We start from the raw sequence: 25,545 nt of genomic DNA on the forward strand, positions 1-25,545 counted from the left end.
ACCCTTTAATTTAGAAATAAGATATTTTTTGTATGCAGTAGATACTTCCAGGCAGTTTTTCAGAATAAGTCATCATGCGGCTTAAAACACACATAGTAATTGCGAAAAGTCAGAGGTGCATGCGGGCATCAAACTCGGTCCGCCCCGAAAGGCCGGAGTTTTAACCGCTAGGCTTATCGCAGTTCACTAGGCTCTCACCGCAAACTGTAATCATGCGTATGATAAAATACGTTTTGTACTAGTTTTAATTAGCAGATTAGCATATCTTTTACCATCAATTTTGTTTGCCGGTAAGCGCTAAATTACCATCAAATAAAACGAAATTGTAAGTTGAATAATAAATAGCTTGTAGCTGGGATATCTTTCCCGTTTCTCGTTTTCGATTATTTCACACGTTACAAACTCATAGCAATAAATCGCGTAATAGCTATTTGCACAATAAACATTGGCTCCGAGGCGAATCTCGAAGGTTACTCACCTATTAAATAGATTACAATTTATATCAGAACTAGCCCAGGTGCAATATACCTAGATGCTACTAAAGTACAACGTACTAATGTAGAAGGTACCTTAAGGACTCTATCTTCCTCTTAAGGACTTCTTTTTTACGACATCATATATTTATAACAAAACTGTAATCTTATTTAGAAGCACTCTATCTATTGCAGAAAGCTGCATTATAATCCGTTGTGTCGTTTAACAGATCTAAGCGTACAAACAGGGAGAGCGACTTTGTTACTATGTAGGGATATGAAAAAAATAGAGATCAAATCCCTGCGTACATTGAATCTGCATTGAATGTTTAATTAAAAGAGAAAAATAGGAAATAACTACGAAAACTGTTTTACGTTTATAGAGTCAATTGTCGTTATAGAATGACAGTGCCAATATTAGGATAGCAATGCTTTTGAAGAGGCTGTTATTATTCTACTATCTAAATCAGCTATCAACCTTCTATTTATCCTAACGTTAAAGCTAAAGAGTTTATTTTTTATTTGTTTGAACTTTTACTTACCAGTCGGATTAGCAAAATCTATTTGCATTGGAAAACTCCTTACTGAAGTAATGCACATTTTAAAATTTTCACCGTTTTTTCGTCCGTTATTATTTAAATTATAGAATTGGTATTAGGTAAGTTTCACACCACAAATCCTCGACATTTTTTGCCTCGTTTTGCTTCGATACCAGAAACATTTCCTTAACAGCGAACGATTTCAAAGTTTTTATTTTCACTTTGCAATATTGTTCATAATTACAAGTAAGAATCGCAATAATTGACCTGCAGAGATGCAGTAAGTCGGTAGGTAAAAACTATACTAAGGTTTATGGATTTAATTTCATAATTTTATTTTAATCAGGACGCTATAGATTATTTTAGTTTTCGTTACAATGCCTTTAGATTATATTAATAAGAAAGTGTTAAAGTATTCTCTCTTTTGGATTCTATCATAACAGTGTGTATTAGAAGGCGAGTGTGAATCTATAGACTTTACTATGCAAATGAGCGTCGACTCTATAAGGCGATATTGCTGCCCTTCGTTAAGAAGCATCAACACGCACAGACTTAGAAGGTCCTTGAATACTTAACTAATGTGGATATCGCACGATGAATATATAAACACATGTCATTGATCCTTGCCTATCGAAAATATTAAGCTTTCGCGTCAGCATACCGAAGCTAATGGTTATAATTAGTTTTCCGGTTTCTATTCATTAAAAATCTGATCATCAAAATGCGGCTAGCTAAATAAATTAAAAACTATCTGTAAGCGGGCTCTATATCATGAATCGTAATAGGTAAAGACTTATTTCTATTTCCATTATATCAACAAATAAAGAAAATAACCATGGAATTTAAATTTTAGGAAATGATAAACACCAAGATGGCGATATTGAAACCCCGCTATACCTTTTCCTGTATGGGCCGATGTAATAATACAGTTAATTTACCATTTTGTACGTATTCACAGAGCTCCCTTTCTCGACTATTTTTTTAAAGTATTTCAAAGTACAGTGTTATATCTAGCACGATTTTAAGGAACATTTCGTGTGCAAGTTTGAATCGCACACGGCCGTTTTTTAAATGGAAGTATATAGGTCTCATACTTGACAGCGTCTTTTTCCAGCTTTTAATTGTGAAATAGTGTCTATTTACAATCTGATTATCGTATATGATTCTGTTGTCTCCGTATTTATATAAAAATTTGCCCTATTCAAATTTTCTAAACACAATTCGTCTTATAACGTTAATAAAGAATAGGAAAATATGTGCTTTTAAACCTTTTTTGTAGAGACAATATCCGCTATCCGCTTTTAATACGATAATCTACCATGCAATATCGGGTTAGCTACCCAAATTAAAGTCGTTAAATAATGATAAAATGCATTATTTTATTATTTAATTTTAAAACAGTTAGGTTAGGTTAGGTTAGGTTTTTTTTGTTTGATCGACTAATTTTTGTAATACATAGGTAGTATTTATGTATGACAAATCAATTAGTCAACGCACGCGGATGAAGCAATACGTACTTGTAAGTGCGTTTTATTCTAGCTTAGTTTTCAAACACTATTATATGTATACGGTCGAAACCTTATTAGTAGTGAATAGAAATGTAGCCTATGGACTACTGAAGTAAAGCTTTCTAATGCTGAAATTATTATTAAAAGTACGTATATAGATAACAATATACGAACAAACAAATTTTCCTCTTTATAATATTTAAGTACAGATATATAAACGTCAAACAATATTTAGGGGGCACGTAAACTAAAATATTTTACGTGCCCTCTAAATATTGAATAAAGAACAGATAAACTAAAATATTTATAAGACATGTTTAGCAAAGTAAAATAATAAATTTAATTTCATTAATGTATGACACGAGTTAAACCGTAAACCGATATGTTCGTTCCTACCTACTTGTTGTGGATATAATATATTTCCGTAACCTGATGAGCGGTGGTAGGTTCAGCTACAATGTAGGTCTGAGTCCAGAAATGGACGCGTTTCTCGCTACTGGGGCAAACGGGCCGTAGAATATGGAAGTCGCTGGGCAACTTATCCATCAAGATTATTGGTGTAAGTTTTTATAAAACGAACGGATGCTTCAGATTGCGCTTTGGTATCTAGGCTACTAAATACGGTATTATTTTCGCTTTGGATCCGTGTTTTTTTTTAAATATTCTGTTAGTTAGAGAATTCAACTAAAAGGTTAGTTTGACTGCATAACATATCTAATGAACTAATTTGTTGTCTGTAAAAACCCACCCGTAGGTAACTAGACTAGATATATAAATCCAGAATGTTTGTGTTATTTAGATGTGTAAAGTTAACAGAATATACCTACTAGGATACACAAACGTAATTTTGCAGGTAAAACAAAAAAAAAGCAAGATAGATTTTTTTACCCTTTTAGTAGGTAGGTTTGCAATTATATATAAGTTACAAGTGGACCCCAGAGCCATCGGTCGGGCCGATTTGTGAATCTAAACCATCCAGGGTGCCAGCCCAACGCATACCAGAAAATGAATTTGAAAATATGAATTTATTACGCACCTTTTGGCAAAATTTTCTTTGAATGCTGGGTTAAGTTACGTAGGTAATTTTAAACTAAAGAGGGAAGTAGCTGCTATAACCAAAAAACAAAGGTCTTTGTTCAAAAAAGGGACAACAGACTTGTTACTCTACTATAATTCGCGGAATTTCTTATCATATAAAGAACAGTACAGTGTGCGTTAGCACAAGATTTGAACGCTCGCAATCGAGTAACCGTTGCCGAGTATTAGTAACTCTGTATTGGCAAAGAAACATCCTAACATTGGTTAACAGTCGCAAATCCTGTAATTCTGATTTTTTTTTACAAACTTTGTCAAAGCTCGAGCTAACAAGTTGTAAGAAAATTTGAGCTTTAACTCAATGCAGATAATATCCATTTGACTCCGTAAACTAAACTAAAGCTACAGTTCACCCGACGATGTTGTTGGTTTACATTACCCTTAGAGCAAACTGCATGCATCTAATTCTCTCTTTTTGAAGTTTTATATTTTGTAAATATAGTATCTACGTATCTACGAGAAGAATGTGAAATGCTTTGCCGTTTATCCAACTGATTCTATTCACATAATCAGTCGCAACTCGACAGGCTAAAATCAGTGCCAGGGAGCAGTTTTCGTTTAATTTTACGAGTTTAATCAATCAATGTAAAGTCCCGATCAAAGTAGAGTCTGGCGCAGATTCTTTTAATGGTATATACTATAGCGCAATCAATGGTATTTCGATCTTAAAATATCTTAAATATTTTTGTATAAATAGTTATACAGTAAAGAAAGAAAGGTTTTGAACAATCCTACCCAAGTAGATAAGAACATAAATAATATTATTTTCATACCTATACCTGCCTACTTAGGAAAAACTAAAAAAAACTATATTAGAAGTGGGATACCTACGTCAGTGCTTTGAGTATTCCTTTTTAGCTATTAATTATACTAAAGATATTACTTATATGTCTCTCGATTCTGAAATTTTGTTTACAATATGTCATTTTGTGTACAGAAATCTGTAATGTTCTACGTTGCTTTATCGCGTTATCAAACGCGAATGTTATCTTGCTACCTGAAGGTTAACCGTTTGGATACCTTGACGAATGCATATTTCGTTTCGTTAGAGTCGCGGTGCCTCCATCTAAAATTTTATACTACAACTATTTCTGAAACCCTGAGTCTTGTATTTAATAAAGTAGAGTCTTGTTAATTAAATATAAGATTCGTTTTCAGATTTTGGTCAGGAAGTCGTAAGAGAATTCAGATATAATTTTCTGGGTGAATTTAGGTACATAAATATATTGAATGTACTACGTATTAAATATATACATTTATATGAAATGTTATGAAAGTTCAATAGGTAAATTTGTCTTAATCTTTTTATTTATTTGGGTATCTAAACTCTGCCATATTGAATTCTGGTATAAAGCGTATTTTAATTTAACTATGCCTATTATCACACGGGCAACTCTCATAAGAAGCCAGCAAAGTCTCATTTATCAAAATCCCAATCCTTAGTCACGACGCCACAGTAGTATGTACATCTATGCATAGCACATACATAATTACATATCTATACATAGATATTAACATTATACTTTAGATGTCGGATGAAAAACACGATTAAAAGTCTGTCTGGTCTTTTTGTAACTGGTTTCCATTTCGCATCCATTTAATTTTGCATTTGCTCTCTGCTTTGCGCTTTGCTTTCTCAGTATGTTGATACACGAAGTGAATAAATCTTCTCAATTATTCTTCTTCGCTGGATTAAATATGCACCATTATTAATCTTCAACCAAAGCTGTTCACCAAATGAATTAATGACTGGCTTGCGCTTGGTTACGATCTCGTCGAACGATAGCTAGTCGATAACTGATGCGGCATTGTTAGATTGGGACAGTCGCTGATCTGTGAAATCGGAGGCAAAGTCATATTCCTAATTGGATCCAACGCCGCGCATTACCAAAATAGGATGCTTGGCAGTTCGATTTAATCGATATGGGTGAGAATACGTAATTAATTAAATTTGTATCTTATTCTCAACCTACCGCTGCATCCTACCCATAGTCAGTAATTACTTAGTGGTAGCCGAATTCTTACAAAATAGGAAACGCAATTTTTTTTTTTTTTACTATACTTAAAATAAAACTGTAACTGGAAGATTTCTGTACATTTAATATATTTTTAAAATTTATATTGGGGGATGCTTTATAATCGATACTGAGCCTAAAACAGATTTTTATTTAATTTTTGTCTGTCTGTCTGTCTGTCTGTCTGTCCGGGCATCACGTGAAAACTACTGAAAGGGATGAAATTTTTTATCAATTTTACTTCATAGCTCCGTTAAATTTGAACCGATTTTACAATTCTTTTTTTATTTGAAAGTGTATATATACTAACAAGCATGAATTGTGTAATTTTAATGAAGATCTGATAAATATTGTTGGAGATAAAGGACATAACTCTTTACAGATACTAGCAAGTCGCAAGGCATATGGCACTACGGTTGAATGCATGCGTACCATCCTATTTCAGTAAATTGGCTGTAATGTAACGATGTTTTCTAAAGATGTCATGCCGACTTTTAAGTCACAAAATGCAGCGGGCCGCCCGGCCGCGGAAAACATAGTTTGGAAATACAACTGGACCTGGTAGCGTTGCAATTTGTTTCTAGGTTTTTTAAGATATTGAAACCTCTAATAACCGATTCGGTGCAGACGAAGTTGCGCGGGTCAGCTAGTATATTAATAAATAATTAAACACGACACTTTTGTTATCCTACACTGACTATGTCCGTAGGTACTACTGAATTGTAGAAGCAGTACTTAGATGTACCTATTTATCTGCTACAACTTCAGAACATCCGACAAAAAAACAGCGTCTTAAGATTTCGCCGTGCACTATAGATTTATGGAGCAGCCTGCAGTTGTTTTGTTATTCGGACGGCAAAAAATAATGATCGACATCTGACGAATCAGTCGCAGGGCGGGCGCGGGTAGGAGAAAGGAATTGCAGAGGCGCAGGTTGCATGCGGTGTTGCCAATTTACGCTGCGCAAATTATCATAATTTAGGGATTTTAAAACAACTGATTTGTTAGACTCGGCTGTGGAACAATGTATACACATTGTTGCATTATTAAACTTGAGTTCAAGGACCGTGACGAGATAATCATAATTTAAATGTCAAAATTCTGGGTGGGAATATGGAAAGTCCTGTAGAAGATTTTGCGTACAGCACACAGAAGAGACGTCTTCTGCTGTACGTCTTGTGCTTCGTTTGATCACCTCTGATCACTGATGATGATATTCTATTCTAATGACCTACCAACCTATTCATTTATATTTAAAATCTATTTCTTAACGCGTGTAGGTGATTTCTTTTACGGCAAATGCTATTATGACACTGCGATTCATCGCGCCGTTTCAGAAACGGAAAAACCAACTTGTATTATACAAACTATAGCATGAAATTTCGTTATTTTTATTAATAGGTGTGCTGCCAAGCTGCCATCACTGGAAAAATCACAAAAAGTAAAAATAATGATTTTTTTCTGTTTAAAAATCCATTACATCAATATTAACATGTGAAACGAAAATAAATCTGATAATGCAGATAAACATCTGGCAACCCTATTTTCGAGTGGGTGCGTTTAACTGTGTGTGCGTGCAGGGTGCGTGCACCTTGCGGCAACGGGACCCGCAGGTAGAAACGTCGCCTGTTGACATGATTCGGGACGGATCTTGAAGCGAATATGGATTCTGAACACACAACATTTATGGCATTGAACAGTTGCTTCGTGGAATAGATCAGCGGATTCGGAAAATGTTTTATAATTTTTTTTATTTTATTAATACTACAGTTATATTGAACTGTGTATGCATGACTGATACTGGATAAAAAGAAGCCATTTTGTCTAAAAAGTGCATAGATCCTATTGATACCTACCTATTTGATTTGCTTACGAGAATATTATGAAAGTGATATTGAAAGAATTATGTCCCTTTAAATAAAATTGTAGACGAAATTCGATCAGCTTATGCAGCTCAGTTACATTTCTGGCATGGTTGTTTTAATATGTGACGATATAGCCGACATAATGTAAATAAACTACCTAGTGCCAAGTAAGGGAAATTCACGGACAACGTAAATGGCTTTATAGAAATTCCACAAGAAAGTTGAGTAACTTTTGTAATCAGAGTATGGATTACCTATCAATACTTGTGCTATAACAAGACTAAAAACCAATTTTAATCACTCACATCGAGCTCTTGTTTATACGACATAATAATAAATGTGTAAAAGAAGTGAAAAACACAACTTTCTAAGTACTTCCATAATGTAATTTAAAGAAAATAGTTAGGTATATAAACAGATGTTTTAACCAATTCTCGTACGTTTTGTAACTGCATACATACTAAGGTATAGATAAACGAGTAAATAACTGATTCACTAGCTTAAACAAGAATACCTACAGATACAGAAATACTGATTCATCCGATGTGAGTGTGATATAGATAATAAAAACATTGATAAATTATTATTTTGATTAAGCTAAAAACCAAAACTGACATAAGTAGGTTATCGTAATACCTGTACCTGATTACCTACCTACGCTGCAGGCAGCTCCTATTGCATTTTTGTTGCTCTAGTAGGTGGGTAGGTATAACAGATATATATTTCTTTCCATTATCAGTAGGTACTTATGTATAAAATATTAACTCAGTCCTAGGTATTTTCCACATGTCTTAGCTATGCACTCATCAAGCGTGATCGCCACACATCGCTCCATACAAAGCTGGCACAGTAACAATTCAGTCCAAGTACTAAATATAGTTCAAAATAAAACAACTGTCGCTTGCCCTTCATACAAACTCTCCTCTCGCATAACAATGTATAATGAACCTAATATTAATTTACATAGGGTTTATTTTTGTTTTAATTGTATCGGTAGTGTAATTGGTTGATGCCGTCTGCGCGGGCGCATCAGAATTTTTAATTATGAATTAATTAATAACGATCCGCATTACAAACTTGCCTAATCCGCGTCATTTGGTTTAACTCTACTGTTAACATCCTTTTTGGGAATGACATATGAATAGTATGACACAATGTCTTTTGGCTAACTTGACTTTTCATTATAACTTTAACAGTTAGTAACAGATTGTACTGTTTTCAATCTGAAAAAAATCTTTCATCTTATTTTAAACAATGAGCTTATAAATACAATAGTAACATATTAAATGCACGATTTGGAACTGCCTTCGTTACATTATGCGTTATATTTCACTTGTACGAAGGTAAGGTACGAACATTTTAACACATTTACAGTTCAACAATTATAGAAACACTTTTGACGTGACAACGTCTTATAATTCGATGGAGCCTGCTGCACGCACGAAAAAACTTGACGTATGCGGCGTTACGTCGCTCTGAGGCGTTCCATTCAAGGCTTGAAGTGCAAGCAAGAGCGTGGAACGAGCGACAAAGAGGCATAGTTGGCCTCCGCGTTCGACATCTCTCTCTCCTACTTGAGTGAGCGATGCGTCCGCGTGGACAGCTTCTATACAATAATACATTTACATGTTTTCGGCAAGGATGAAGTGCAGTGAAAAGTGAATGTGGTGTCAATTGTTTATAGCAACGATAATATCTATCAAACAAATAAAATTAAAATTTTATTTTGAAAAATGCAACCATTTCATCAGTATTTTCTTACGACGTTGTCACGTTCAACTATCGTCAGTAAGCCGACTTTACAGACAACCAACTTTTTTTAAACCCGTTAAAGTAAATTTAAAAAAAACTGGTATTTGTACTTAAGTAGGTAAGAACGTAGATAATCTAATTATTATTAATTATTATGAACTGAGTTCGAGAGTATAGTACGAATTCTTCTAATTATTCAATCGTGCCAATCTACCAATACGTCCTGAAAGGTGGAGAGAAAATAATTTTGTAATCATGAATCGTTATTATAAGACGTATTTACCAAAAAAACTCTACTTTTATACTTCATCATTAACAGTTAAACAACATTAACCAGTTAGTCCGTAGTCTACAACTCTGGCCAATTGCGGAGTGGCTTACATCAAAAGCGGTCGAGAACTTTGTAGGGAACTCTCAGGCCTGTATGTTTCCTTATGCTATCCTTCACGGTTAAAGAGAGTTATATTTTATTATGTATACACACCTTTAAATTTTTGACGTTCTTAACTGAACGTCAAAAATTTAGAGGTGTGTGCCGGAGATCGGATTCGGTCCCCCTGAAAAGGAGGCCGAAGCCCTAACCACTATCAATTAAACTTAACTAAGCAACATTCAAATTTTTTATACACACATCGCCATCTAGCCTCAAAGTAAGCGTAGCTTGTGTTATGGGTACTGAGATAGCTGATGAATATTTTTTTATGAATATAATAAATACTTATAATATAAAGATAAACACCCAGACACTGAAAAATATTCATATTCATCACACAAACATTTTCCAGTTGTGGGAATCGACCCACGACCTTGGACGCAGAAAGCAGGGTCGCTGCCCACTGCGCCACTCGGCCGTCAAAGCTTCTATACTATACTACTTGTATGATCTATTACATTATATATTATTATGTATGTAGATTGTCATAACAATAACTGCCACCAATGAACAAAGACCTTTACATAATGAGCCTACCCGCCACGCTTCGTCGCCTTCGTGCGAGTTCGACGACTCTGATAACAGCCACTATCAATGTCCGTGCCATATAATTGTTTATTTATCTCGAAGGACATGTCTCCCAATAATGGTGTTCGGTTCAGGATTCATAGAGGAACGATAACTGTGTCCCAACTTTGCAATTACAATTTACTATGTATACTTCTAGTAGTAACTGCTAGAGTTGTTTGTGAACGCTCTTTCGAAGAAGTACCACCATGACTAAATTCAAATTCAAAATTTCTTTATTCATGTATGCCTATCACAGGCACTTATGAAGCGTTCATATATATATGTTTACATAATCTTAAGGGAATGGTGATGACTTCGTTCGCCAACTTAAACCTAAAGCTGCGAGGGTTCTAAACGCGCTCTTGTCTAAGAAGAGCCCACAACAAACTTAGCCAGGTATTTTTTTTTGTTATCACCATCTCACAGTAAATTTATATTAATATTTGAAGTAAGAGCAATTCACACCCAAGCTTTTTTATCGTTTAAGTAATTCTTAACATTATAATAGCAACAACTTTATCTGCATCAAATCGGTTGTTATCGGTTTTAATATATAAAAAAAACCAAGAACCTAATTGCAACGCCACCTACCGGGTCCAATTTTATTTCCAAACTATATAAAACATTTCTATACAATTGGCAGGTACATAATCAGTTTTAATTATAAAACTATTTATTTGGTTGAGGATTAATATTAATTAATATTAAGATGGTGATGATAGGAATGTCACCATCTTTAGATTGTTCCCATGTTTTGATTGAATTGAAATCGTGAATTTGACAAATTATAACAAAAAGCGGTTTTTGTGACTTAACAGTTAGTCATATAGCCTTTTTTGTAGATAATGATTACTTTAAACATATAGTACGTTATTTTTATGTATTGTCAATCATTTCCGCGGCGCACGCCCGCAGAGCTCCAAGTTGGTATAACATCTTTAACAAACATCGTTAAATTTCAGCCAATTTGCAGAAAACCAAACAATTTAATAGATACACTAAAACCTACCGCATGAGTCACTCTATTCATTAGATTCTATATTTGACTGTAGCTAAGCCAAAGGGGATCGCAACAAAAGCAACTGCATCTACGTTAAAAAGAAAAAAGGGCCAAAAGATAACAAAGACACATAGTGACATGGTATAAATTTACCTACCTCAAGTGTGTGTTATAGGTCAGTGTCGTCAAAGGTGTTTTTAATCAGCTCGATCAGCGAGTCAAAAGAATACAGAGTAGGCTTCGCTACAGATAACGATGTGTATAATTCATCTCATATCATAATTGAATTCATATTCACACCACGCATTTAAATGCTTTGTAATACGGGAGTAAACAAGACAATATTATTATGTTGATCTGACTGCCAAGAATCGTTTATCGCTTCGTTTAATCGACAGTTTTATGTGGAAACCTTTAAAAGACAATTGTGTTTCTGTGTGTAAAACTTGGTTATTTTGGCCACGTACACAATAGATTTAAATCACTTGAATAAATATAATTTCTCACTTCTTAAAAGTAGTTAATGGAATCTGCTAAAGTATTTAGGTGTCCTGCATACATATTACTGTATCTTTAAGACTGGTACAGACATAGAGAGAATTGAACAAAAGAAAGTCACAAAGTACCTAATGTGAGCAGTATAGCTTTCAGATCTCAGCTCACTGTGTTTATATTGGTACCAATTCTCTTGTTAATAAATCTCGAAACCAAACTTTTATGCAGGTAAATTTGTGAAAAGGATAGCATTAATTTTAAACAATTCAATTAAGATTTTGGTACAACATAATTGACACCATTATTATGACATAACTAAATAGTGACATTATGACAAATTATAATTTATTTGATTATTTAAGCCTTGTTTCTTATTTATATATACTACTTTTATTATTATATATATCATCATAGGCAAGGGAGGGAGACCTCTTCTTTTGCTCATTTTGCGTTGAGTTCCATTGTTTTCTACCGCTAAGACTGGAGGTACACTTTACCTGAGACTAATAAGAAACTGTCGTTTAAAAATACAAATTTCTCTATTAATGACTTATCCCAGTAATTTAAATTCCAATATAAATGGCGTACATACACGTCTGATTTATTTTTGCGCCAGGCACCTATTCCATTTATAAAAATCGCACGCGCTGATTGCTTGATACGTAGTGTAAACAAAAGAAATATGTTATGGAGATGAGCAGGATTTAGATCAAGTGTACACGTACAAACTACGAAGAACAATGCACAGTTTGATTGTAAATCAATTCCCACAATGTCATTATTTAGCGTAGGAAATGGAAAATTCTTCTTCAAAGTCTTTGTGAAGTGCTGAACAACTCCGCGAAGAGTATAAGCAAATCCACACGAAAGGTTCTGTAAATTTATCGTCATCATAAGTTATTAATTCATATCAATCAGAAATCTTCTTGACCGGTCAAAGTTGCGAGCATTCTGGACTTCGCATATTAGTCATGGATTTATGAGCGGCTGACGTATAGGACGTGGAGATGTGGCACGGGGGAGGGGAGTGTTAAAAATAGCCTGCCTGTAACAGGTGCTCTTACCCTTCCACCCACGCCATACGGAACCCGTACTCTATCCAGTCTGTAGTTAACGGGATTAAACGAAACAAGCTATAATTACTATCTATTTAGCGCAAGTTTTATTTTTGTCCTTAGCAAATTAGTTCTTGCGCATTGTCGCAAGAGTTTCCTCGACAGATACGCTAATTGTTATCTATTTTTACTCCTTGCTTACTTCTTGTAATGGGGCCCGCTTCAGCGGATGCACTTCAGGATCTTTTGTGCTCAAAACTTGCTTACTTACTTTATGTCGTTTAATTTCCCTGTCTTTGACCAAAAATACTCCTACCTAATATACAAAACATGACGTTGGCTAGAACTGTTAGATAAACTGGGGACCATGAAACCGAATTAAGTGACAACAACCAGTTTACCTGGCTGGCTATAGTCGAATTGTTGAATAGGTTGGCAGAAAAAAAGATTAGAATGAAGATTGTAAAGGAGAGTCTACCAAATATTACAATAATACCATCATCATCATATCAGCCCGTTACCAACCCACTACAGGGCACGGGTCTCGTCCCACAAGGAGAAAGGGCTAAGGCCTTAGTCCACCACGCTGGCCTAGTGCGGATTGGTGGACTCCACACACCTTTGAGCTTAGTATGGATAACGCTCAGCATGCAGGTTTCCCACGATGTTTTTCTTTACTGTTGAAGCAGGTGATATTTTAGTTGCTTTAACCGCACATACTTTAGAAAAAGTTAAAGTTGCGTGAGTGTGATTCGGACTCGGCCCCCCAAAAGTAAAGTCGAAGTCTTACCCACTGGGCTATCACCGTTTTCATTATATTATAATATACTAAATATACTACGACAATACACACATAGCCCCAAAGTAAGAGCAGCTTGTGTTAAGGGCACTAAAATAACTGATGAATTTTTATGAATAATATACATAAATACTTATAATATATAGATAAACACCCAGACACTGAAAAACATACATATTCATCACACAAATATTGTCCAGTTGTGGGAATCGAACCCACGGCCTTGGACTCAGAAAGGAGGGTCGCTGCCCACTGCGCCAAACGGCCGTCAAATTATAATAATAACTTATTACAAGTATCACAATACCACCAACGGCTAAACGAGTTTATAGTTGTGTTCTAAGAAGCTTCATTTCAAAAACCTTTATCTATTAAGTATCTATTAGTAAAAATTTCCATTCTGTAGCATTAAAAATATACTCGCAGATATGTGGCGATAGTTACTGTTTTAGAAAATTAGTCCAGATAAAGTTCTGAAGAGTTGCAATTCTTGGAAACATGTCGGGCATCTGGCAAACGCAGCTGCACACTTGCGATCCGAATGCTTCGAATCAGAGGATACATCGAAACTAATTCTAATGGTACATCTGTGATTAAGATTTTAACGATCTTTCTAACGCTGCCATGAGAACATGCCCCTTGCGACCCGTATTACTGCTTTATTTAAATACGATATGGTTTAGAAGGATCTACCTACTATCTATACGGTATCCCAACATTCCTCAAAAAGAACACAATAGTTCACTTACTTCGAGAATACATGAGAATACAATAATATTTTAAATTAGCAAATACAAAATCTCAACTAACGTTACAGATTTACCATATTATTTTTAAAGTTATAATTTTTGCAGGTGGTTAAAGAAAAAGTTAGCGAGCGATAATAAAAATCATTCAAAAGGACGTGTGAAAGCATTGGCACTGATTTCAGTTTTCAGCAACATTTTACGCTGCCGTAAAATAGGTGCTATTAACGATAATGATTATTATTTACTTTGGCACCGAATCTACTGGTTGAATGATCTTTGACTTAAAAGTGGGCGTTTTTACATACATTATGCTAAGACACATTTAAAACAAGGACAACAGATCGAAAGTGACTAAGCGCAAGAGGTATTGCATATAATCCAATCAATCTCTTAAGCTATACTTCTTCTTTTCCTGAAGAATAGTAGAAAACTAGATGGCGCTCTCGTAAGATTTTAGCTTAGTTTTTGGTTCAACCATTTTAAATTAATTTATTATATTTTGCATCATTTGAAAAAGAAAACTGTATCTTAGATAAATTATGTTAAATTGGTATTTGTAATGTTTTCACCACTATGAATAAATAAATTTATTTATTTACTATTTATTTAAGAGTTACTGAGGTCCGTTTTCACTAAGCCTAGGAAACGCTTAAATCGGATGCCTAAAGATTTGGTTGATGCGTATAGAAACGTTTGACCAACTTTTAGATGCTGACTAGCAAAGTTAGGCACCATTTTAAGTTTCTTCATCGATTTAGCAGTGCGTAATGTTTTGGGAAAACGTAAATGTGTACTTGCTGGATAAAATTATGAATTCAGTTTTTTTTAATAACCACAAATGCATGCACAATCTTCTTTTAGTAGGCGTTACCTATTTAGACATTGCTTTGTTTGTTTAAAGTGTAAACGGGCATAGGCCTCCAACAAAAACTTGAAAGCTCAAGAAAGCTCAATTCAGGATATTAGACATATAATACCGAAGTTAGTAATTGCACAAATGTCAAAAAGAAAGAATAAAATACTGCGTACGATGAAATGTGTAGGTTTGTTTTTCCAAAGAAGCTTATCAGACATACATACCAGCCTAAACTGGTTTACACCCATCTACTATCTCTGATAAAATTCTGTCGCCTGATTTTAATTCCGTCTCAGAATGCTTATCCCTGCATAACGTAGAATCTTTTTTTCAAGGGAACTGGGAAAACACACACACATCAACCGATAGACGTCCACTGCTGGACATAGGTCTTTTGTACGGAGTTCCAAGTTCCACGATTCTGAGCCGCTTGGATCCAGCGGCTACCTGCGACGCGCTTAATGTCGTCTGTCCACCTCGTTGGGGGTCGACCAACGCTGCGCTTACCAGTACGGGGCTGCCATTCCAGCACCTTGGGACCCCAACGTCCATCCTTTCTCCGAACTATGTGCCCGGCCCATTGCCACTTAAGCTTCGCGACTCGTTGAGTTATGTCGGTAACTTTGGTTCTTCTACGAATCTCCACATTAACCACAAGGGAAAACTGACAACTAATAATATATTATCATAAAATTAAAATTTTAGTCATTATAAACATGGAAAGTAACCAAGGCCAAATTTCAAATGAAATAAAGAAACAACATCGGTCCTTCCATGGTTCGATATGATTAAAAGAAAAATTACTGAGAATAATAAAACCAAAAATATATTATCATAACTCATATCGCTATCCAAAGATCAGTCACAATTTGCTACCGGCGCGCGACTTCTTGGCTGATGTTCCTCGACCCTGAACGGGGTTCTAAATATAGCTGCAGCCCTTCATGTGTGTCCATAGACAATGTCTTTTGTCGTTTGGACAATGTTACCCTGATCGATCATTGACTTCTTGTCTCAATAAATGTTATTGTTATGCTAATGCAATAAGCTTTATGACTCCAAAACAAAACTTAATACTCTCAATTCATTCAATTACGATAAATTAAATATCTTTAAAAAAAAATAGGAAAATTTATTATTCAAGTAAAAATTTAAGGAAGTTATTACTTTACAGACACTATTAAAACGTCAACGTATGTTATTAGCGACTCTATCTTTGCACCGGTTTGGAAAGCAGGTCATACAAAGAAAAATCCGGCAAAAAAACTCACCAGTTGCCCCTTTTTAAAATTGACATTTAAACAATTTAATAGCTCCTAGTTCATTATAACACTTCCTCCTCGATCGTGCCACAATATCTTTTTATAATGGAGGAATTGTCATTCCTCGACATACAACTGGGTCCAGATCTACTTAAATTCCTTTTAGATGTTATTACTCTATAATATTATGCTTAATTAATAGTTATTGTCCCTTAAAACAATTTTATTGTAACTGCTACTATATATACTAGTATTTTACTCTACTAGTTTGGTACCTCGCGCCTACTATAATGTATAAGGTTTAACACATCAATTATTTTCTAAGAAAACGCAACATATGAGTAATAAATAAAATGAGTAAGTAAGGACATATTTAAAAAACAATATCTAGTTTATTCAATGTAATTGAATATTTCAGTGTTTCTTTAGTGCTTTTTGTTCAGGAGTCATATAACCTGGCTGTTCTTCAGGATTATGAGGCCAGAATGTCGGTCGATTCACAGGGTCGAAGGCTTCCTGCGGCGACATATCGTACAGCATTTCCATTGTAATATCATCGAACTTAGGCAATGCGTTTATCTTATCGATATCCTTTTGTGCTCTGCAACATTATTTGCATGTTTAATTTTTTTAAAGTAAATAGATTTTTTTGGATCTATAGAGGAAAATAACGTACGCATCAATATCTTTTTGTATTTCCGCACAAAAAGATTTTATCTGAGGTTCTAGAGACTTCCATTGCTCGTCTATTTTGCATGAAAGTTTATCCTCGGGATAGGGAATCTTAACTCCTGCGTATTCTGACTTGAACTTCTCTACTAGTCCTGTTACTGGTACTATTTTGGCATATTCCTCCCAATTAATTTTTGGTGGCTCGGGAGGGTTTGCTTGCACCCTGTAAAGGAAGCGTCGTTTATTTTAGTGTTATTTTGTGAGTGGCGGAAACGTAGCTGATAGCGTTTAATTAAAAACCACCTTAGCTGAACCACATGATTATTTACCATTTGAAATAAATAAATAAATAAATAATAAAAAAAATAACCAAAGTATTGCATTCCATTGTAGGTACATAGTATACTTTTTACCGTGATAAAATATTTAAGACCTACGGGAAAAAAATAATCGCAAACACTCTAGGCAGCGGCTATAAATATGTGCTCAAGCATGAGAAGTGACATAAAACAAATATTTCTCTAAGAATGAGCGATTCTATTCTAATATTTACCGCCGCAAATACAAATCGGCCTTAGCTTTGAACGCCAGGAACTTTCCTTGCTCTTCAGGTGGCACCCTCTTCTGGAACTCCGCCCAATTAATGGCGGATTTTGTAAATCGCTTTGCCATTAAAATTGGACTGTTGACCGACTTCTTGGTTATAGTTATTTTAAAGCAGTTTTCTGACCTCTGACATTGATTTACAATAACACCGCAGAAAAAGAAAATAAATGAGGGTTGGACAGCAGCCGAATGGCATTAGCTGAGGGCATTTGCTTCCAAAATGTCAAATTATTATTCGTTTTATTTTTTTAAGGTTTGTATTCTGATAATCTTAGTATATACTCGTGTATGTACTACGTGTATACTCATTGAAGATTACGTGCAATAAAACAAGGTTTCATTAAGTTAGTACAAATCTTCGCCATGTATTAGTAGGCCGTAAGATTACCTCCATCGTTCTATTATCATCTGTAGCTATCTTTTTTTTTACCAAATTCAGTGACCCTCAGTCATTTGGCAGAAAAGGCCTCTACCTCCACGAATTTGTTTGGATTATGCTCCTTTGCAGTGGTCATGTTAAAAGGTATTTGACCAGTATCTAAACTATTCCAAGAACGTCATCAGCATCGTGTTATAAATTCTTTCACTTAGTCAGGCATACATAAACCTATTATATTATCTTTCATGCACACGATTAAGCCGACATGCGAAATCGCGTGCGGGTCAATTATTCGGCCAACGTTCCGTAGGTCGGGAACCTTATGGTGAAGAATTACCATAAGTTTCGAACACCCATCTCCATAAGTAGCTGTCATTTCGGAGAAAAAACTTTTATGTACCAGAAGACGGCAAAAATAATAGATTTATAAAAGACGATGCGATTTATATGCATAATAATTTTACTGGTGATTGGCAGTGTCTAGACATGAGATAATAGACGTTTTTAACAATGTTTTATTCAGGAGCTGATGGTTTGTTATATTTTGAAATAGTTTATTTTCAAGATAACTGTTGGCTAAGTAATTTTATTGAAACAATAAGTTCAATACTAGTTTTGGGTAGTGTTCCCAAAATAATATTATGAATAATGACGCGATTGATATATAAAAAATACATTGTATAATATGTTCGAAAAAAATTAGGCTTTTTTGTACATTCAATTAGGTACACTATTTTTTATTTTTACCAACTATTTTCTATCTTACATAAAACACTACGGCCTAAATCCTTCTCATTCCGGAGGAGACCCGCGCCATGTAGAAGGCCAGTTATGGATAATGATGATTATATATATATGTATATCGTAATCTGCACTTTTTTTTTATAGCTGCACTGTATGTTATTATTAGGGTTCTCTGAGTTTCTTGTCGGCTTCTTCTCGGTAAAATCTGCCTTCCGAACCGGTGGTAGAGTCACTACACACATACAGATTTGACGTCGCAAAAGTGCTTATATTAGGCCTACTTGAAGTAAATGAATTTTGAATTTATTATTTTTGGTACAATAGCCACGCCAAGAGTGAACCGTCATCACATTTTAGTAATTATAACCCTAATGTACCAAATTAGGGACGAAATCGACACGCCGATTCAATTACATGACGATAACGCTCTTCGTGTCATTCCTGAGAGCCATTTCCTGCGGATATTGGCCGAAACGACACGACTCGGACGCCGAATTCTTCCGACGACATATTTACACTATCATTGCCGGCTATTTCAGCATTGAACTATAACTATCCCCTGTAAAACCTAACGATTATACCCCTTGTTTCCTTAGCAATAAGAACTTCAATATTATCATCTAATCTTTTACGTTTTTACTGAAATTTTTTGTTAAGAAATATTCAATCTTATTTTTAAGATCATAGGGCCACTTCCTGAAAGTGAAGGGAAAGGGTTTGGTTACACGTGCTTTCGGGAACCGTTTCCGCCGGATCGACTCATTATAGTCGAAAGTGTTAACTAATCACGATCGCTTTGATGGGTTATTAATGGATTCAATGCAGGGTGACTATAGATTTATGGTTTTGAATTAAAAATAACATCGAAATAAGGTTTCAGTGTAATTTTTTGAAACGCTATTGAGAACCTTCAAGCTGATTTCATACATATACAATTCAAAAATTCAAATTCAAAATTCATTTATTTCAAGATATAGGCCTAGTTTTAAAGCACTTTTGTAACGTAAAGTCGGTTTGTTTGTAGTAACTCTACCACCGGTTCGGAAAGCAGGTCCTACCGAGAAGTCCTTCAGTTCATACTTACTAATATTATTAATATGACAGTTTCCCTGTTTTTTTCTTTGTTTGTTTGTTTGTCCTTCCTTAACGCCCTAACTACAACCAACAAACATGATTTTTGGCATACATATATTTTTATAGTTGAGAGGGCAAATAGTAACATAGTATAAATATATCCTAAGAAAACAAAAGGTTCGAGGGAACCTTTGGGTTTTGTTAAAAAACCATATTAAACACGAAAAACGCGGGCAACAGCTATTAAATTCATAAACAAACACTCTCAACAGATTAATTTTAATTGGGTAACCTAAAAAGCATCACTCTTTTATTTAGTTACGTATTGTAAAAGTGAAGCCATAAAAAACAATAATTCAAAGTATCGAATACATGAGAACAGGTTTAAACCGCCTACTCAGGTATGCATAGCACGATCATTAGATCGAACGCTATCCCTTTCGGAATCAGAGGGAATAAATAGGATAGAGATATCGATGTCCATTATCAGAATTCACGCAGGCGATGGTTGCGGTTAGCGAAGCCCTATTGTTTCAAGGCTCATAAGAAGTGGTCATAAAATACGATGAGATAGTAACTTACCAGCTACAAAGTGGTAGAGCGTGGTTTTGGGTTGACAAAGATTTGCTAATTGAAACAAGTAGTTTAGAAATTAAACTCTTGATTGGAAATTAAAACCATCGAACCGCGAGGCACCGTAAGGATCTGCATCCCTATGGCTGGTCGCGGACGCGTACGAAGCGCTTCGCATCTTTGCTTCTGATCCGCACCGCTAGGATCTGGAATGCCCTTCCAGCTTCCATTTTCCCCAGTACAACAATATAAGTACTTTCACATCAAGAGTGAATAGGCATCTTCTAGGCAAGCGCGCTCCACCTTAGGATCCATCATCGCTTACCATCAGGTGTGATTGCAGTCAAGCGTTCGTTTATAAACATAAAAAAAAATTAAAATCTGCCTTAATAAGTCAGCCTACTGCATGAAACACTAACTTTTCTAACAAGCGTGTTGTCTTTATACGAATCGCATAATTTGATAGCAACAGTTATCAACTCATCGCATATTTTGTATGGGGATAGCGAGCGGCCACTGTTTAGAAAAAGTAACTGAATAACCTAACCTAACCTAACCTAATACTGGTGTATTGGGTTATATTTTTTTTATTATTTTAGTCGATGTAGAAACTAACAAAAATTACCTAGAAATTGTAGGTCGTGTAGTAAATACCTATTTGCAGGAACATAATTCAATAATTGAAGGCCCCTGAACACCGACAGTGAGCTCGCTATCATATTAGACTGCATTATCAAAAATACCAGGAGAGATTGCAATAAAAAAAGTAAGAATTTATTTAAAAACTATAAAAGCTGCTGGTAGAGCTGAAGCTGAACTTTTCTGCTGCTGAAAGCTTATTTACAGTAATTTGAACGATTGTACAAACCTGCTTTCGCAAAATTTTATTAATTGGCATTTTTTCGGATCTACGAACACAATTTTCCTCGTTTAGTAGATATTTTATTTACTTATACTTGTTCACAAAAATGGTTGCACAACAAGCGCCAACACAGAATATATTTTTTGAAGCAATATAAGTAGCTATGGCCTTACATACATTTTGCAATTTATTTGCCTACCCATATTTTATTTTTATTTTTCATACTTTTTACCAACCTTATCTTAGTTTTTAATTTATTTTTAAATAACATACTGCACAGTTAAACTAACTGCAGTTTATGTGGCACTTGATGTACTATTTTGCATGTTTTTCAAAAATGTATTAATAAATTCTAATGATATAAATCTTGTTTACATCAATTAGAATAATCTCTATAACGATAGAGAAATTTCTACCACACAAATATCCTTTGTTTTAATAATTCTTAGGGTTAGGTTTACGGTGATAAGCTTTCTTATTTTTGGCAGGATGATCCATCTATACTAGATAACGAAATAAAAAATATGTTGAAAAGTAAAATGGATGACCGTGAAAAATGGTCATTGTATATGCAAATTTTACAAAGATATCTCCACTTTATGGAGACCATTAAAACTACCAGTGACAATAAAGGATGAACAAAAGCATGATAAAAAATTGCATAGGGTATACATTAATATTAAATTGCATACCACGATGACTAAATACCTACATAATATCGGGTTTCATTACAAAATATCTGACATAAAATTATCAATCGTCATAGTACACAGATCTACGTAGTAAGTATGTATAATAGTTTAACGGAAATGTGTTCTAGAGATCAAAAGCTTTTCACTAGAGATAGTAAAGGGCAAGAGATCAAAGGCTCTTGAGGACAGAATTTCCCGGTGGCTCTTGACTATAAACATTATTAAATGAGAAATTGTGTTATTTAGTTTATCCATTCTTAGAGAATGAACATCAAGTTTACTATATATCTAGCTATACTCTTTGTTAGCTTTTAATGGCGATAAGGATTTAATAATGGTTTATGGCGCAATGCACTTGGTTTATCCAACAACCACCACCACTTACTTATTGTTTAATCTCTACTTTACTTCTTTTGGTTCTAAATAAATAATATTTCCTTTTGTTACAGTCCCAGCAGTATGAAGCTGGAGTGGACGGAAAGCGAGTCCGACTATGGACTAGAGGAGGCCGCGTTTTACGAGGCACCCGCCGCCATACCGCCGGCTCCGCGCAAACATGTCTCCTTCAACTTGCGACTTGAGCTGGTTAGTATCAAAGTTACCTGTTTATTAGTATTATACTAAACTTCGGAGAGTGTGCTCAAGAACAAGCGACTAAGCGTTCCAGCATAATGTCGCGTAGAAACCGATTAGGGATATGGATTTAACATAGCTGCAGTATTTATAACAGGTTACACATAATCAGGCGAGATTGCAGTCAAGGGCTAACTTGTAGTAATTGTGGAATTAAAAAAAAGCTGCGTGGCTTCGTAAGGACGCACGGCTACGAAGTTGATATTTCAAGGGTTTTTAATATAAAGAACTTCACTTCATCTTTCCTAATACGCTCAGCAGAGTTCTGGAATTTTGGCTTTCTTTTTCTTCGCCACCAAGATACAGGGGTAATAACGCCAAATTATGAGAAGGGAAATTAGTGTTTCATTTGATTTCAAGCAAATTAGGCTTGACACAAATATCATAATGAAGCAAAGCAAAAGTAGTGCTTTTTAAGTTTTACTTATGTTTGGTTTTCACAATGCTGTGTAAGTCGAGGGTGATGTTACTAGACTTATGAATTAAGTAGAGTTTAGAAATTTGTGATCAGGGGAATTAGCACTTTTATTGGTTTTCGCTATTCCTGTTCTACTATGTAGGTTTAATATTTGCCTTCCGGTTTTCTAGGCAGTTGTGTGTTGTCTATGTATAATAACAGGAAATGGCTATTAAATTAAAAGATGATACCTATAAACTGGTTGTATTAACATACTCAGAGGATATGGTCAATAAAATATAATCTCCTCGTGATTTTAAGATAAATTAATTAAAACAAAATGTGTGTAACTTTGTAAGTTTTCTAAAGCCATAGGAATTTTCTATTATTTATCTACCACGTAAATTAAAATAATAAATTTTTACATCAAGTATTTCAATATAATATTAAAACCCAAAATATACCAAGTACGTAAAATTTTGCCCTGGTTCTTCGACGCCGATATCGGTCAACACACTTTTTGCGTCCGCGAACTAGACAACATACCTACATCTCCTCTTCAAATCTCTATATGCTAGAAATTTATTGAAAATTTTTAGAAAACATTAATGTTCATCACATAAACATTTTCCATTTGTGGGAATCGAACCCACGGCCTTGGACTCAGAAAACAGGATCACACGATTGTGAGAGCTATGCTCGAAGCATCTCTACGTAATCAACTCAGATATTTAGGGATCCTTAGAAGAGCCTTGTAACTGACATAGCTCAGCGAGTAGCAAAGCTGACGTGCCAGTGGGTGGAGCACATAGGCGTAGAGTTAGCACAGCGTTTGTAGATTCACGAATAGTTAGACACACGACATCAAACGAGTTGCAGAAAGTCGAGAGTGGAAAACCGTGGAATTTAAAAAACCCCACAAAATAACTACTATTTCGTGTAGAAAACGTTACAGTAACTTATGTATGTAGGTTATATTTATTTTGTAGCGTTAAACTTAGGTACAGAGTAACTATAATGTAGCTAACATGCATTTCCAGTGCGTAGGTAGGTAGGTAGGCTACCAACATGATTCCACGTATCGCCATAATCATCGGTCGGTAGCTGTTGAACAAGTGCTGTACTTGTTTAGTTTTACCGGCAAGTTAATAATAATGCCAATGTAGAAGAACCGGTGAAGTAACTCCGTCTTACCCGCCATTTTATACCAATCATAGAGTTGTTTAATGTATGTCTGACGCTTTTCTTGTAATTCATGAAATTGTCTTTTTATGGTTCTATAGTCATCATGGAACCCTTATGGTATAGCCGAGTTGACCTGACCGTTCGTTTGGGACTTTGCTTAGAGACGTTTAGTACTAAAAAGCTATAATTTAGAATCAACTATTCCGCACTTAGCCAGCGTGGTAGACCTTAAACTTTCGTATTCTGTCAAGACTGGGGATGGGTTGATAATGATGATCACACTACAGTCTTTAAACACACATTTCGCATATTTAGGGGTAGAAATAATAAGAATCCAATGTTACTCAAAACTCCCCGTGTAATCTTCTTTTCCCAGACACTGAAAAATTTTTCTTTTCGTGAAAAATTCTTTCAGTTTTGGGTGTTTATCTGTATATTATAAGTATTTATTTGTATTATATTCATAAAAATATTTATCAATTATCTTGGTACCCATAACACAGGCTAGATGGTGATGTGTGTATTTTCGTAGTATATTTATTTATTATTTAATTCGCAGATTCCGTGCAGAACAAGCAGACAGACAGTGTCTGCTTGTCCGTCTGCTTGTGAAAGACAAAAACACAACACAAAAATGACCAAAAAAAAACAATGACAATGGGTTATTACAAAAATAACACCAGGCTAATTATGCATTGACTTCATGCATTTAGTAAAGAGCTGTTTCTTTGCTATTACAAACAGACACTTCATTTTTGTTTATTTGCAAAGAGTAAAACTTTTTGATACATCAAACTAAGTAAAGTTCGAGATTGTCATCAAGGCTACACCCTACTCCCTACGACGTACTGCGGTGTCAAAAAGAACGACAGTTGATCACGCTCCGCTGCGCGCCAGCACATCCGGTAGCGGTGTTTCACTCAACCTGCCCTATCCTCCAAACAGAATACAAAGCTCCTTTATACGGTGTGTGATTGGAATATTCACACCCTTTAATGTTGGTCACATAATTATGCCACTATAATTCCAAATTAGTTTTTACGAGTAGATTACCTTATAACGACCTCTTTACCGTCTTATCGTACCTATAGTCTAACCGATTTCTTTGATGTGAAACATTTATTGGCCCGCATTAGCAGTAAAATTGATTTGATCGACATATTAGCTAAAGAAACTATACGTAACGTACGTACCTACTTTTTTTTTTAATACTTTACTCCAGCGGATGTTTTTTTCGTTCGCTGCTTTTTCTTGAAGGACAA

At 35.0% G+C, this 25,545-nt stretch overlaps 2 protein-coding genes across 3 annotated transcripts in view; one reads left to right on the forward strand and one right to left on the reverse strand.

Moving 5' to 3' along the window:
• LOC120631916 (ETS-like protein pointed) overlaps positions 1-25,545 on the forward strand; it is a 196,359-nt gene that overhangs the window by 3,710 nt on the left and 167,104 nt on the right. For both annotated transcript variants that reach the window (XM_039901607.1, XM_039901608.1), the window contains exon 2: positions 22,518-22,653. In XM_039901607.1, the coding sequence (XP_039757541.1) occupies positions 22,528-22,653 (126 nt within the window). In that variant the 5' untranslated portion in view covers positions 22,518-22,527. The remainder of the gene's footprint in view (positions 1-22,517; positions 22,654-25,545) is intronic.
• Positions 16,881-17,932, reverse strand: LOC120632174 (ATP synthase subunit d, mitochondrial-like). Its single transcript, XM_039901981.1, has 3 exons — positions 17,692-17,932; positions 17,143-17,361; positions 16,881-17,067 (listed from the first exon to the last, which is right to left on the reverse strand). Exons 1-3 carry the CDS (start codon positions 17,808-17,810, stop codon positions 16,881-16,883), a joined length of 525 nt encoding a protein of 174 aa, XP_039757915.1. The 5' UTR covers positions 17,811-17,932.

The sequence above is a fragment of the Pararge aegeria genome, chromosome 19 (assembly GCF_905163445.1).
Source record: "Pararge aegeria chromosome 19, ilParAegt1.1, whole genome shotgun sequence".
In the NCBI taxonomy this organism is placed as follows: domain Eukaryota; kingdom Metazoa; phylum Arthropoda; class Insecta; order Lepidoptera; family Nymphalidae; genus Pararge; species Pararge aegeria.